We start from the raw sequence: 14,945 nt of genomic DNA, 5'->3' as shown, positions 1-14,945 counted from the left end.
AGGTGGTGAGGGTAGGTAGCAACACATCTGCCACGCTGATCCTCAACACTGGAGCTCCCCAGGGGTGCGTGCTCAGTCTCCTCCTGTACTCCTCTCCTGTACTGCATGGCCAGGCACGACTCCAACACAATCATTAAGTTTGCAGATGACACAACAGTGGTAGGTCTGATCACCGACAACGACGAGACAGCCTATAGGGAGGAAGTCAGAGACCTGGCTGGGTGGTGCCAGAAAAACAACCTATCCCTCAACATAACCAAGACTAAGGAGATTATTGTGGACTACAAGGAAAGGAGGACCGAGAACGCCCCCATTCTCATCGACGGGGCTGTAGTAGAGCAGGTTGAGAGCTTCAAGTTCCTTGGTGTCCACATCAACAACAAACTAGAATGGTCCAAACACACCAAGACAGTTGTGAAGAGGGCACGACAAAGCATATTCCCCTCAGGAAACTAAAAAGATTTGGCATGGGTCCTGAGATCCTCAAAAGGTTCTACAGCTGCAACATCGAGAGCATCAATGCCTGGTACGGCAACTGATCAGCCTCTGACCGCAAGGCACTACAGAGGGTAGTAAGTACGGCCCAGTACATCACTGAGGCTAAGCTGCCTTCCATCCAGGACCTCTACACCAGGTGGTGTCAGAGGAAGGCCCTAAAAATTGTCAAAGACCCCAGCCACCCCAGTCATAGACTGTTCTCTCTACTACAGCATGGCATGCGGTACCGGAGTGCCAAGTCTAGGACAAAAAAGGCTTCTCAACAGTTTTTACCCCCAAGCCATGAGACTCCTGAACAGGTAATCAAATGGCTACCCGGACTATTTGCATTGTGTGCCCCCCCCCAACCCCTCTTTTTACACTGCTGCTCTACTCTGTTTATCATATATGCATAGTCACTTTAACTATACATTCATGTACATTCTACTTCAATTGGGCCGACCAACCAGTGCTCCCGCACAGTGGCTAACCAGGCTATCTGCCTTGTGTCCCACCCACCACCCGCCAACCCCTCTTTTACTCTGCTGCTACTCTCTGTTCATCATATATGCATAGTCACTTTAACCATATCTACATGTACATACTACCTCAATCAGCCTGACTAACCGGTGTCTGTATGTAACCTCGCTACTTTTATAGCCTCGCTACTGTATATAGCCTGTCTTTTTACTGTTGTTTTATTTCTTTACCTACTTATTGTTCACCTAATACCTTTTTTTGCACTATTGGTTAGAGTCTGTAAGTAAGCATTTCACTGTAATACCTGTTGTATTCAGCGCACGTGACAAATAAACTTTGAATTGATTTGACAAAGTTTGAGATTGTGCAACAGGGGAGCACTGGGGAAATGGGCTGCTTTTCTGCTTCGCCAGTTGAGTCCAGCTGAACCTTGTGTCTCAACTCCCAGGAAAATCTCCAACCTGTTTCTAGACCAGAACCATTGACACATTCCTGCCTCTTCAAATGCCTCTGGCAACAGTGATATAGTGTGCAACCTTTTATTTGTACAGAACATTTTGCAGTTATTTCATGACTTTTTGACCTGGTGTTCTTCATGATGTAAAGTTACACGAGTTTGTGGAATATAGAAATGCTGGCTCTTATTTAGAAGACAAAGATATTTGCGTATCTGAACCAATGGACATACATTGTGGTATGGTAATATTGTGGTGTAAGATTGGAAACAAGCTTAATCCTCATTTGTCACCAGAATTAGAGAAGCCCTGCCTGATCAGCTTGCATACTGGCCAACCAACCATCTCTTTTGTTTATGAAAATATGAATACTAGTGAGGAACAGAGATGGAGAGATGATAGTAGCTTCTAGACATCCAGTGTTATTGGCTTGCTGTCAGTGCTCACTCAATGCTGCTGAAACATTAATTAACTGTCAAGTTGTTTGAGGTATGCAAGGCTCCCATCTTCTGAAGGGCCAATTGAGATGAAAAACTGCTTCATTTGGAGTTCGCTGAGAGCCTAACACTATGTGACTGACGACAGCGCAGACATGCATATTAAAGATGGAGTAAGTGGGTTGTGGATTCAGGCTGGTATTGACTGCCACCACTCCAGTCACAATACCAGGCCATCAAGGAAGAGCAATGGCTGTGAACTAATGTAAGCTAAATGTCTTGATGTTCTACCGTAGAACATGACAGCTCAAGGCTTACAGAAACCACATACCCACTTGGCGCACACTGGTTGAATCAACGTTGTTTCCACGTCATTTCAATGAAATTATGTTGGTCCAATGTGGAATAGACATTGAATTGATGTCTATGCCCAGTAGGTACAGTACAGCCAGGAAGTGGTGCGATGCAGAATGTGAAAGAGTGTAATTGTTTAAAGGCTATTTCCAACCCATCTCCTAGAGACATTATTGACCCATCTTGGCCTGTAAAAATGATAATAGTTTAGCCTTTAACCATCCATAAGGTTTCTATCAGAGAGGACCTAAGTGCCGCTGTAGTGAAGGTTAACATTTAATGCATGGAAAACTCCAAACGCAGAGGTCCATGGCAGCGCACACAGATTGTCGTTACGCTTTCGAGTCGTGTGCTCTGCTCTGGGAGACAGGCGGTGTTGTGTCAAGGCTGGATGGAAAACAGACAAAGAGGAGAAAGAAACGCTTGGCTGCCTCCGACAGACCTTTTTTCATTTCCACCATGTGTCTGATGTCTGTCACAAGGATGACACAGAGGATCTCTGAGTAGAATGAGAACCAGTGTGATCTCTTTGCTAAGTGATTGGCACAGGTGGCATGCTCTCCATCTGCACACCTCAATCTTCCACTGTGGGTTCCCCATGTAGGGACGCAGGGGCAATCCCCTCACAAAACAAAAGGCTCACTCAGACGTACTGTAAGTACTGCCTGAACAAACAATGGGCAGGTAGTTTACCTCAACCTATGTACATCACATGCCATTGACATACGACTGTACATTTCACAGTGGACTTTCTACAGTGGACAATGAAGCAACATTAAAGAGTAGCCTATTCTGAGTCACAGTGTAACTCCCAGGACAGTTATAAAAGGAGGTGTTACTCCAGTTCCCTCTCTCTCACCCTCTCCATACAGGGCTTCTGTTAAGTCATCTCTCCACCACCATCCCTCTTGCGGGCCGGTCTGACAGCCGCACAAAGGCCTCGAACCCTGCCAGTCATCATCATTACAGGCCTGCTTGCAAACTCGGCAGCCCCTAATGGTTCCAAATTAGCCCTTTACTGTGGCCCCGCGATGGATTTCTCACGAGCCGGTCAGTGGCTCGGATTGATCGCTCCTCTTTAATTACCAGCTGGCTCGTTGAAATCCTTTCTCTTCCCTCACTTTTCTCTGGGAGAGTATAATGCAATCTCACACCACACACTTCCACACACATACAAACACACACACTGTTCAATAGTTTCTCAACTAGGTTGGAGAGCAAAACACATCCTCTTGTTGTCTGAGATAGGGAGTGGAAGAGATATTCTGTGAGTTTTCTTTAAAGGAGTAGATCAACCAGGAGAAGATTAGTTATGTAGTATGTGTTCTTGTCTTAATTGTCTCAAACTGTTAGTTTCCCTGTTTTTCCTCCCTGCTCACAAGGAGGGATTTCAAGCATGTATTAACATTTTACCTCTAAATGTACTTTGCTATTACTTTTTCTCACCTTTAATGATTATCTGGAGGGTTATTGTGTGCCTGTCTGTCACTTTTTCGTGGCCATCAGACCAGTTAATTTCACATATTTATGCTCCAAGCAACATTTTTCAGGGAGTGAGACTATTAGATGTGTTTTGAGGGGGCACACAGTCTTACATTAGCCCAGCCCTCCGCCTCAGATAAGAGATTCCATTGAAGTTCATTAAAGGAGCACTGGAGTTTAATGGAATTGCATCGCCCCTTCCTGAGAGAGATAACACCAGGGGTTGTTTCATGTTTTTGCCCAATCCAGAGCTCAGAGCCATGTTTTACCGCAAAACTCAGAGCAGGCTCGGGAGAGGAAGTCAGGTCCGATTGATTGTGTTTTAGTGAGATCATTGACTTTTAGTGTATAATCAAAAATATCTATAAATGAGACTGAGGCATACAGTATGGGTTTGTAATTAAGAAAACAGTGTGGGCCAGTAAGTCTGTCATGATCAGGGCTTGTCTGAATAAACCTTGAGTATAAACCTGCCCTGTGTCCTGAAAGACATTTCAATACCTCAGAACCTCTGGGATTAGCCTGGTCTGAGAAAACACCTTGATGGCGCCAGTCTATTACCATTGGGGCTCTGCTGATGGTGGACAATCTGAGTCATAAACAGCCAGACCCAGGCTGGGGAACATTCTCCATGCAGCATGTAGTCCTATACACAGCAATCCAGGAGCAGGAGATTTGGTTGAAAAGGCAATTTGGAGGTGAGTGAATGAGAGGGGTAACCTCAGAAGGAGCTCTGAGATGGGGGAATGGGAAAGGAAGGGGGGACTGGAAATGCAGCGTGCACAGTGCTGTGCTTCTGCCGAGGTGTCTGGAACAAAAATGGGTTGGCTTGCCTGGTCGGTTTTGGCGGAATGCTCGCGCCAGCAGCCTGTCACCCCAATGCGACGGCGCCGTGGCAGCTTGCAGAGGTTGTGATCGATATATCACAAAAGAGAAGGGCGAAAAGAACTATCCATCGTAGGTGGAAGACAAGAGACATATGTGGCTCACTGGCCCAAAACACAGGCCTATTCAATTGCTGTCACCGTACACCTGTTTGTAGGCCACAAGATTCTGGCTCACACAGACTGTCTCTATCTCTCCCTCTCTGGTAATACCATCTGTGCTAGTTTTACTTTCTTTTTTTATTTTAAGATGTGTGCATGAATAATGCCTATCCAAAGTATCACAGTGGACCCTATCCTTATGAGACGACAGATGATCAGGGATTAATGTGAGTCAAGGTTTGACTGTGTGTGTGTGTTTGTGTGTGTGTGTGTGTGTGTGAGCGTGCGTGTGTGTGTTTGTGAGCGTGCGTGTGTGGGTGCTGACCCACACAGGGAGAGTGAAGAGAGGGATGGGGAGGTTTTCTGGAGACATGGGAGGAGTGGTGAGATGCCAGACTTGTCAGCAGCGTGCAGAGACAGCTTCGTCACAGAGCAGCGATTTGCAGCGCCAAAGCTGCTCTTCACAGATTGAGAGGGCACTAACGTGTTTGTGTGTGTTTGTGTGTGTGTGTGTTTATTTGTGAGTAGCTATGTTGCTGTCATTTTGCATGAAATGTAAAAGCAGGCCCGTATTAAATGTTATGGAAATGCTTTGTTCCTTGCAGTGGGTCAATCAATCGCTCGCCTCCTCCAGTTCTAGATTTGTTTCAGTCAATAATCATTTTTGTTATGATAATTTATTACTGAACATATATGTAATTTAAAATATTTCAAAAACACAGCTGTGTGTGTGTTTGAAAAAGTACCCTTGCCTATTAAAACTCACTCAAACCCCAAAACATACCCTACCTGCAATCTGTTGGTATTAACATAGAGTCATTGATATTATAGATGGCCTAACTTTGTCTTAGATCTCAGACAAGTCAGTAATGTACTTTAATGTAAATCAGTGTAGTGTGAGCAGAATAATGTAAATGGTAGAGACATATTTCTAACAAAATGACTGCTGATCAGGGGTTCTTATCTGGCCCTACTTGAGCGACGATGCTTGGCTAGAGCCAAATTGACTTTTGTGAGAGATAAATTAGTTACATACAGAACACTAGTACACTTAAACTGATAAATGAGGTGTTTCAACATTTCCTTTCAAGACTTTGCAATTTTGTCATGCACAGTCCTGTAGCATCATTCAGAGATATAGAGAAAGGGAGAAAGAGAGAGCTGGGAGTAAAAACAGTTTCATGAATTAGTTGGAGAGGTAAAAGTGGTGGCAATAGAAATACTGCTATCGCCGTGACTGCTACTAGAAGCCAATCAACTTGCATTCTCACCCTTGTGCTTCTTCAGTAAGTCATTCACTTTGTGTCCCTTCTGTTTTCATACAGTGCATCTATTTTGAAATGCTTTATTCAGTAAAGCATAAGTGGGATTCAGTGGATGGAACTACAGGAGACATGGGGACAAATACTGCTTCATGTTTGTGTCTTGTTATCAAAACACAATGCTCCTCATGAAGTTGCCCTTCGGTTCAGTGTCGAGATTTCAAAACAGTTCCTTGAGTGAGACAAAACATTTGAAGGACACATTTTCATTAAAATGTTGAGCTTTTATTTCCTTTGTCTATCACTGTTTTAAAGTTGTCCTTCATAAAATAGAAATTGCAATGTAATAGAATAAACATATGACTGAACCTTTTTAAAGTTGAATATTGAGTTACTTCAGTAGAGAGACACATCACTAAGATATCATGCTAGGAAGACCCTGCGGTGCAGAGCAGCATTGTTTGGTCCAACACTATTGGAGAAACCTAGTGAATGACCTACACTGTGTGTTAAAGTCAAATAAGTCACCGGCTCACTCCCATGACTGGATAAGTAAATTTTTCTGAGGACAAAGAAATGACAGGATGATGAGGTGGATTCTAAGGTAAAAATAACAAAGGGTCACGCTGAACAGACACTCAATCATTTCACCACAGGATGAAAAACTAGACATAAGAAAAGAGCTGGGCTCCAAGCAGTAACAGGAGGACACTGAGAAGCCAACTATCTGTGCACAGTTAGATATAACTTGATTTTCTCCTTCCAACGTCATGCTGCGAGGCACACCATGACCCCTGGCACTGTGCAAGGCTGGACCAGCCATAGAATAATAATCAACAAGCTTTCATGGAAAATGGCATTTTTGCCTCTGAAAAAAAAGATTTTCAAAGGCAAGTCAGAACTCAACATAGCTGATTGCCCTTCCTTGTCTTTGGCTGCTCCAAAGAGAAATGTTTAGCAATTTGGAAGGAAGTGTTTTATCAGATCTCAAGTCTTGCTCTCTTGCAATTAAAAGTTAATAATCGGAGTGCCTCTGGACTCTCTCTAAAGTGACAAACAAGGGTAGAAGACTGTCTGGAACATTACAGCTCTAAGACCTGCTATTTACCGTTATTAATTCCATGCTAAGGAAACTTGATCTTCCCATAGCAGTGTGACTGTAATTAATAATTAGCTTGACAGCAAATGAAAACTGAGGACAGATCTAGCTCTGGTATTTTCTTTGGAATTAATCTGCAGCAATGTAAATGTTTCCTAATGAGCAATATCAAAACATAATTTCCCAGAGAATACTTATGAATGTATTAGGGCCTTGTGGCATTACTTTGTATCACTTTAATATAGTTTTCATCTTGGACTGCAACACATGTAGTAATCAGACAGGACTACGACCTTGCATTAACGAGCAAGACCAAACGAGGAACGGGAAGGAACAATAAAGGAAAACATAAGCGATTGATGAGGACTGAAGGTTCATTAGAAGTTGGTGGATGAATGTCAATGAGCTCTCTAAATGTCACAGTAGAGTCAACAGCAGACCTCATCACTCAATGTAGGCCTACTCTGAAAACAGCAGCAATAACTCTTTCTCCATCGCTAAATGGTAAATGTTGCACATTTTTCTTACAAAAGACTACCTGGCCTCACAGGTCTGTTTAAAGGTAGAGACCTTATTCCAGAGAGCCCAGGCCTCCCCTTTGCTCCTACCCCAGACCAAGGTGAACACATTGATGCATAGGTTTGGCTGCCTGCTACCTTGCTGCAGAGGATATAATTAGACGGAGGACTAACCACAGACCATAACCCCTAGATCAGACGACCCTTTCATTCTTCTATGGGGTTTCCCCCATACTGAATTTATTGTATAAGCTTACATTTTGCTCCAAATGCTACTCACATAAGACACTCCAAACTCACCAACACATTTTTTTACTAATGTGGAAACCGGAGAAGGGTCAGGTTAGAGACTGTATCTCATTGGCTTAAAAATTGGATTGAACTTTTTGCCCCATTGAGTCATGCTAGGTATTTCAAGGATAATAAATGAACATATTGACACAGTACCATTCGTATGGTAGAAAATCGAGTGACAAAAAAACACTCAAAATCTGCGTCTTTTATCTGTAAATATCAAAGTCATAAAGAAAAGAGTTCCCTTTGATATAGAACACAGTAGGGCTGGGACAGATATATGGCTGATGAGAGAGAGAGAGGGGAATGTTTTTAGATTTATTTGACAGTCAGGTAGGAGAGAAGGGAGACTGTTCCACTCTGTGACGGACCGTCGCTGTCTTCTGAGGCGATAGACACACTCTGTCACCACTGGCGGGTAATTGACAGCTCAGAGTTTGCAGTGACATGGGGTTTGCATATATTTATTCCATTACCTTGCATGTGTGCCTGCCTGGGGGCCCTCCTTCGCAATGTATTCAGGAGTCAGCCAGCTAGGCAGGGGATTAAACAAACATCTTATGGCGGGGCTTATGAGAAAGGATGATACGTGTTTCACCCTCAAATAGCCAAAGAGGAATAGAGACAATTGGCTCCCCTCGTTTATTGATGATTAATCATTTTAATGGAGCTTGTACAGACAAGCCCTTTCCTCTAAGTAGCCAGCTTTACCTTGTTAGATAATGTGACTACACCTCAACAGGGCTGGATTAGAAACATATCAACTGTTGCAGTAGTGTACTGTGAAGGAAAAGGATGCTTTAGTTCAACTTTAAATGTTTAGCAAGCCCCAAGCAACACTATCATCAAGAGTCAATTAATAAAATCCAACTGAGAGAAACCACAAATAAATGGAAGGTATAGCAATGCATCCTAAATGACTTGTGTCTCATACCCGTCTCCTCTCCTTGAGGCCTTGATCAAACGACTTAGCTGCTGTGAACGGCAGGGTTGGAGGGAAATAAACTTAACTTTGGGGGAAGGGGAGGGGAGGAAGGGGAATCTGCGTATAGCTGCTTTGACTCTGCAAAGAACTCATAATTATTAATTAATATCCATTTGCAGGGGGCGCGGCAGAGTGAGAGACGTTGGTCCTCAATTTGTCTTCCCTCTCTCCTTTCTCTGGCTGCCTCCACCCCTACAGATCATTAGTTTCACTTTTCATTAGCGGAGATCAATAAAGCGAATCAGTCTCTCGTGGCGAGGACACTCAGCTTCACGGACCTCCCACTTTCCCTCCTCCTCTCCCCTCAGTTCTTCTCCCTTGTTCTCTGGCTCTATCATTGACTCCAGCTTCCCTTCATAATACCCATCATCCTCCACAGCAGAAGGGTATACAGCATAGAGGGCAGAGAGAGTGGGAGAGAGCCTACAGAGCTATAGAGAAGAGTGAGCAGTGATTTTACAAATGCTGCCCAATATGGCAGAACTGGCAACACTGAATGATAACCCAATAAAGTTTAATTAAGAACCAGTAACCTCTCAGGCTTAATAATGAAGATGGCTGGGTTTGTAGAAGGAAATGAAAGTAAAAACATTAGGGACTGGCAATGTTAAGAGATGCTGTACTGTTTCCATTAGCTGCAGCATTATCTTGATAGTTCCTGTTATGCTGATAAAAAGCTGTGGCTTTTCTGGCATGATCATTGATAAAGTGCACAGATTTAGTGGATTTTGAAAGTGTTGAGGGAGGGGAGGAGCACTACAGATATGACATTGTGGTTGGTTTGAGGTGGCTACTAAGTCACTGCCTGCATCCATTGCCATTTTATCTGTGCACATACTTCAAATTGTGTCTATGCATGTATGTGTAGTGTGCATTTGTGTGTAAACCTAATCCTCACTTACCCAGCACAGTGAGTCGGGCAGGACGGGACCGCATGGCTGCCTGGATTGCCTGGCACTCAAAGACAGCGTCATCCATCAGCTCCACACGTTGGATCCGAAGGTGGTGTTCCCCTGTACTGTGGTCCCCAATCACTGTGTAACGAGGGTAGCCTGGAACAAAATGCAACATATGCCCTGTCAGAACCTGGAGTCTGGTCTTTCAACCTATATCAGCACCATTCAATCCAACCTTCTTTTTTTAAAGATAGGAGATATCAAAGCATGGTACAAACAATGCCAGAATGCAGGCAATCACAAATGAGTGAAGGATCAGTGGTGCAATATTGATTGTTGACTGCTGTGTTACTGTACATTGTAGGTCATTTGAGATGGGCTTTTCTTTTTCCAATGAGATGAGACCTTAATATACCTGTCACAGAATTATTAGTGTCACCAATGTGAAGCCAGATCTTTTCTTAAAAATTAGTAGACATTTTTAAACTGATTGAAAACATGAATTACGTAGATGACAATGATGATAGGGGTTGAGGAGGTTTCTGTATTTCGGTGAGCGAGTATGTTTTATTGCCATGGTGAAGACGCACGGCTAGATATTGAGATGTGTTTCAGCATGGCAGTGGTGTGAGATTCATAGTTTAATAATGCAGGAAGAGGGATGTATGTCCAGGAGTCCTGACCATTTTACAGCGCAGAGTAAAGTCGGATAGCTCTAAACCACAAAACAATAAGTGTCAAAGGGATATGTTTGGGATATGTTTTTCAATATGAATAACTTGAACAGCTCTCTAAAGGCTGAGTTCTGTGTAATTATTGGAGAAATTTGAATTGAAACGAGAATCTTTGCAAGTGAAATTCTCCAAAATGTTCAGTATTTCTTGGCAGTGATTGCTTTCTCCTCCTAAGGTTCTCCTGTAATTCACTGATGACAGAACCCGATAGAGTCGAGAGTTTTAAGCATAACCAGGCCAACAGTTAAACATTTTATCCAACGATGTAGTTTGTCAAACTGAACTTATAAAACAGATGGTATTCAACTCTAACCCGCTACAATCTCTGCCAACCCCGCTGTTGAATCACTGCATTAAATGTCTGGATGAAAAATGCATTCCGTTGAATCTATCAATGAGTCATGTTCTCTTCAAAGATTTTCTGGTGCTTTAGTATAAAACACTGGGGATTTAAAGAGATATGTTTTAGCACATGCCACCCAATATGAGTATAATAGACTAGGACTAATAGACTAGGAGATATAATGGCTTTTAAGTCCTTGAGTTTGGCTATGGAGACCACTGTGTTCCGAATGCCCAATTATCATCCATTGCTTTACTGAATCCCATTCACTTTCATAGACCATGAAGTGGCCCTAATTTTCTCATAGTGGGATGAGTTATAGCCGATTAAACCACTCTGCATTTCATCTTCCCACATAGCTTTGAAGCTTTAAGAGGGTGGGGGATGCAAGCAGGATGGATTTGTTCAGGCACTCACCTCCCCCCGTCGACGAAACATACATTACTATGATAGTATATAGCATAAACATAGGAGCTACTTCCTGCGGCTATGAGAGTATATAGCATAAACATAGAACGCAGGAGCAGTGTACAATGAGGTACCAATCAAAGACATGGGGTGGGCTATGTGAGCTCTGAGTGGTTTCTATGTTTATAAGATCGCCAGATTCTCAGATAGAGAGTGCTCTCTCCTGCCCACATCCCGCTTGCAGTTATGGGTCTTATTATTCACATTGATACATACGCTTCCATACAGGGCCAGAAGAAGGTCAAAAAGGTTACACATCCCTCTAATATAGTGTTGATATAACTGAGCAGTATTCGCTTAATAACATTAATGACCATTGATCTTGAGTTCCATGCTGTTGTTGATTATGCAGCCAGTGGGTCAATGGCTTCATTGAAATATTTATTAGAGATAAAGCACAGTTTGACTGATGTCTTTCTCTGAAGTTGAATGAGACTCCATTCCTGAAATACATGCTTTGAATAAAGGTCATTCCTTCAAATACAAGAACCTGCTTAAGCACAATGCACTGTTGTGACCCTGTGTAAGCTCAGGAGACATGAGAAATGATTTCTCCGCAACAAGCAGGCCTTGTAAATGGTATGACCTTGAGGTGACCCCATCTGCCTTATATCCAGTGCAGGAGCTTATGTACTAAATATTTACTGTAGGCATATTGTGTTGTACAGTACAACAGCATTCCACTGAGTTTCCTTCTTCATGTACATTAACAAATGACCCAGTCAATTCACTCCTCTTGCCCTCTAGCAGATTGAACATAAGATGTGCTGCTGTAATACAATAAAGCTTGCTAACTGAGAGTAAATGAAAAAAATACCTTAGCGTAAGTCTCGTTTAATGGCATTTAAATGCCTTTTCAATAGACATTGGTGGATTTTGTCCTGTGGCATAACTGGGTTACACTTAGAGCATGCAAAAACACTGTTTTACACCTGCATTGCTTGCTGTTTGGGGTTTTAGGCTGGGTTTCTGTACAGCACTTTGAGATATCAGCTGATGTACGAAGGGCTATGTAAATAAATTTGATTTGATTTGATTTGATTTTTATTCTATGTGAGGAAATTTCAGGGACGTCACTGTTGTATAAATATAACTCACATTGATCTTAATGAATCTCAAAGACAAGGTGAGTTAACTAAAGCAAACAATGTAAAATAGCCCCATTAAGGGTAATGAATCCATCAGGACAGAAATGGATTTGTCTTTATGGTGGATCAATGGCAGAGGAAGGGACGATAAATTGAGCCAGGGGGATAGTTATTTATACTGTTCAAGAAGAACACGTCTCACACTGACACCTCCAGGGATGGAAATATTTTATTTATTTATTTTTTATTTTACCTTTATTTAACCAGGTAGGCAAGTTGAGAACAAGTTCTCATTTACAATTGCGACCTGGCCAAGATAAAGCAAAGCAGTTCGACAGATAAAACGACACAGAGTTACACATGGAGTAAAAACAAACATACAGTCAATAATGCAGTATAAACAAGTCTATATACAATGTGAGCAAATGAGGTGAGAAGGGAGGTAAAGGCAAAAAAGGCCATGATGGCAAAGTAAATACAATATAGCAAGGAAAATACTGGAATGGTAGTTTTGCAATGGAAGAATGTGCAAAGTAGAAATAAAAAATAATGGGGTGCAAAGGAGCAAAATAAATAAATAAATTAAAATTAAATACAGTTGGGAAAGAGGTAGTTGTTTGGGCTAAATTATAGGTGGGCTATGTACAGGTGCAGTAATCTGTGAGCTGCTCTGACAGTTGGTGCTTAAAGCTAGTGAGGGAGATAAGTGTTTCCAGTTTCAGAGATTTTTGTAGTTCGTTCCAGTCATTGGCAGCAGAGAACTGGAAGGAGAGGCGGCCAAAGAAAGAATTGGTTTTGGGGGTGACTAGAGAGATATACCTGCTGGAGCGTGTGCTACAGGTGGGAGATGCTATGGTGACCAGCGAGCTGAGATAAGGGGGGACTTTACCTAGCAGGGTCTTGTAGATGACATGGAGCCAGTGGGTTTGGCGACGAGTATGAAGCGAGGGCCAGCCAACGAGAGCGTACAGGTCGCAATGGTGGGTAGTATATGGGGCTTTGGTGATAAAACGGATTGCACTGTGATAGACTGCATCCAATTTGTTGAGTAGGGTATTGGAGGCTATTTTGTAAATGACATCGCCAAAGTCGAGGATTGGTAGGATGGTCAGTTTTACAAGGGTATGTTTGGCAGCATGAGTGAAGGATGCTTTGTTGCGAAATAGGAAGCCAAATAGGGTAGGTTGATGTTGGGAAATGGATGACCAATGTTTAATTTGGTGACAAGCCAGAGGAGCACGTTTGTCAGGTAGCTTCCAATGACTCTACACCTCTGTCTAGAATGTTAAGAGCAATATCTGGAACATTCTAAGACTTCGGTTTTCAATCATTCCATTTTTGCCCTCCAAAAAAGTGCACACCAGTGGGCACTCTCTGTGGACTGCTTGGAGATATATTCATGCCATTCATTTGGTGCAGCTTTGGGCCGGTGCATCTCTCTCTTTAATTAGAATAGAAGACGCTACACAAAGAGAAGGAGCAGGAATTCAGGAAGCGATAGGAATCATCTTCTTTGTCCTCTGATTTATCAGACTGAATAGTGAAAGATTTCTCTCATTTTAATCACTGTTCCCCTGAATTGAAACAGGCCCAGACAGAGCGAGCTACTGCTAGCGCAGCTCCTTCTATGAATAGCAGAGTGGTTCCTATATTGAAATGCTCTGCACAATATTAGACGCCTCACACTTTTATGTATACAGCTGCTTTCCTTGTGTATATAGCCATGTATATGCCATCATTCTTTATGGCTGACTGTATTGCTTGTTGACGTAGGCAGAGACGATTAAAAGAGCAGCTGTGGTACACTTTATTTCAAAAAGTGACATTCATCTTAATACACTGCTCTAAGACCCTGTCTGTGCTTTCTAATAAAGATATCTTTCGTCCATGATAACCTTCTCCAACGCAATGTATCTCACCGACTCATGCTGTATGGAGAGGAGCATTCATATTCAGTCCATCTCTGAGCGTCCTGGCCCGGCCATTGATCCGCATACAGAGTGAAGTGTTGGTTTATAGGTGTAGAGACACGATGAGGTCAGTCCACAGCCTCCCTCCACAGCCTCTCGCCCATGACCGTTAAACTGTTGATGATGTGCCGTTAAGAGTTGCTCTCACCCTCTCTCTCTTCTCGTTAGCATAAGTCCTTCTCCCTATTCTCCCTCTCTTCCCTCTCCTCTCGGCCACTTCAAAACTGTCATTGTCACGGCCATTGTTTACTGCCTTCCCCAGCCTCCCAGGGGCCTGATAAGGGCCACACTGAGGAATGGAACGCATTTATTGGGACACCTTCATCAACTGAGGTTTAATTAAGGAGTTCTATCGGTGACAAGGCTTGTACACTAGAGCAGTCACTGAAGGCCAGAGGTTAGGAGGCCGCACATCTCTAGTGGAATACATATTTAATCGTCCAGATCAAAAGAGGCCCCCGCTTTTAAAGGGCCCCAGTTGGGTTTTTTGTCATGACTTGAATGGCAAGTACCCTGAGAGACAGGCTAGAGATCCCTCAGTGATAGAGGAAGAGAGGTGTGAAAGGAACTTACTCCCTGTAAAAGGCCATAGAATGTCTTGGAATCCCAAGGATCCC

At 42.9% G+C, this 14,945-nt stretch overlaps 1 protein-coding gene across 1 annotated transcript in view; it reads right to left on the bottom strand.

The window, feature by feature from the left end:
• LOC109909456 (kin of IRRE-like protein 3) overlaps nt 1–14,945 on the bottom strand; it is a 201,103-nt gene that overhangs the window by 47,584 nt on the left and 138,574 nt on the right. Inside the window, exon 3 of the mRNA XM_031796333.1 lies at nt 9,732–9,881. Within this exon, the coding sequence (XP_031652193.1) occupies nt 9,732–9,881 (150 nt within the window). The remainder of the gene's footprint in view (nt 1–9,731; nt 9,882–14,945) is intronic.

This window comes from Oncorhynchus kisutch, linkage group LG18, assembly GCF_002021735.2.
Source record: "Oncorhynchus kisutch isolate 150728-3 linkage group LG18, Okis_V2, whole genome shotgun sequence".
Taxonomy (NCBI): domain Eukaryota; kingdom Metazoa; phylum Chordata; class Actinopteri; order Salmoniformes; family Salmonidae; genus Oncorhynchus; species Oncorhynchus kisutch.
This window is presented reverse-complemented; position numbering and strand designations above follow the sequence as displayed.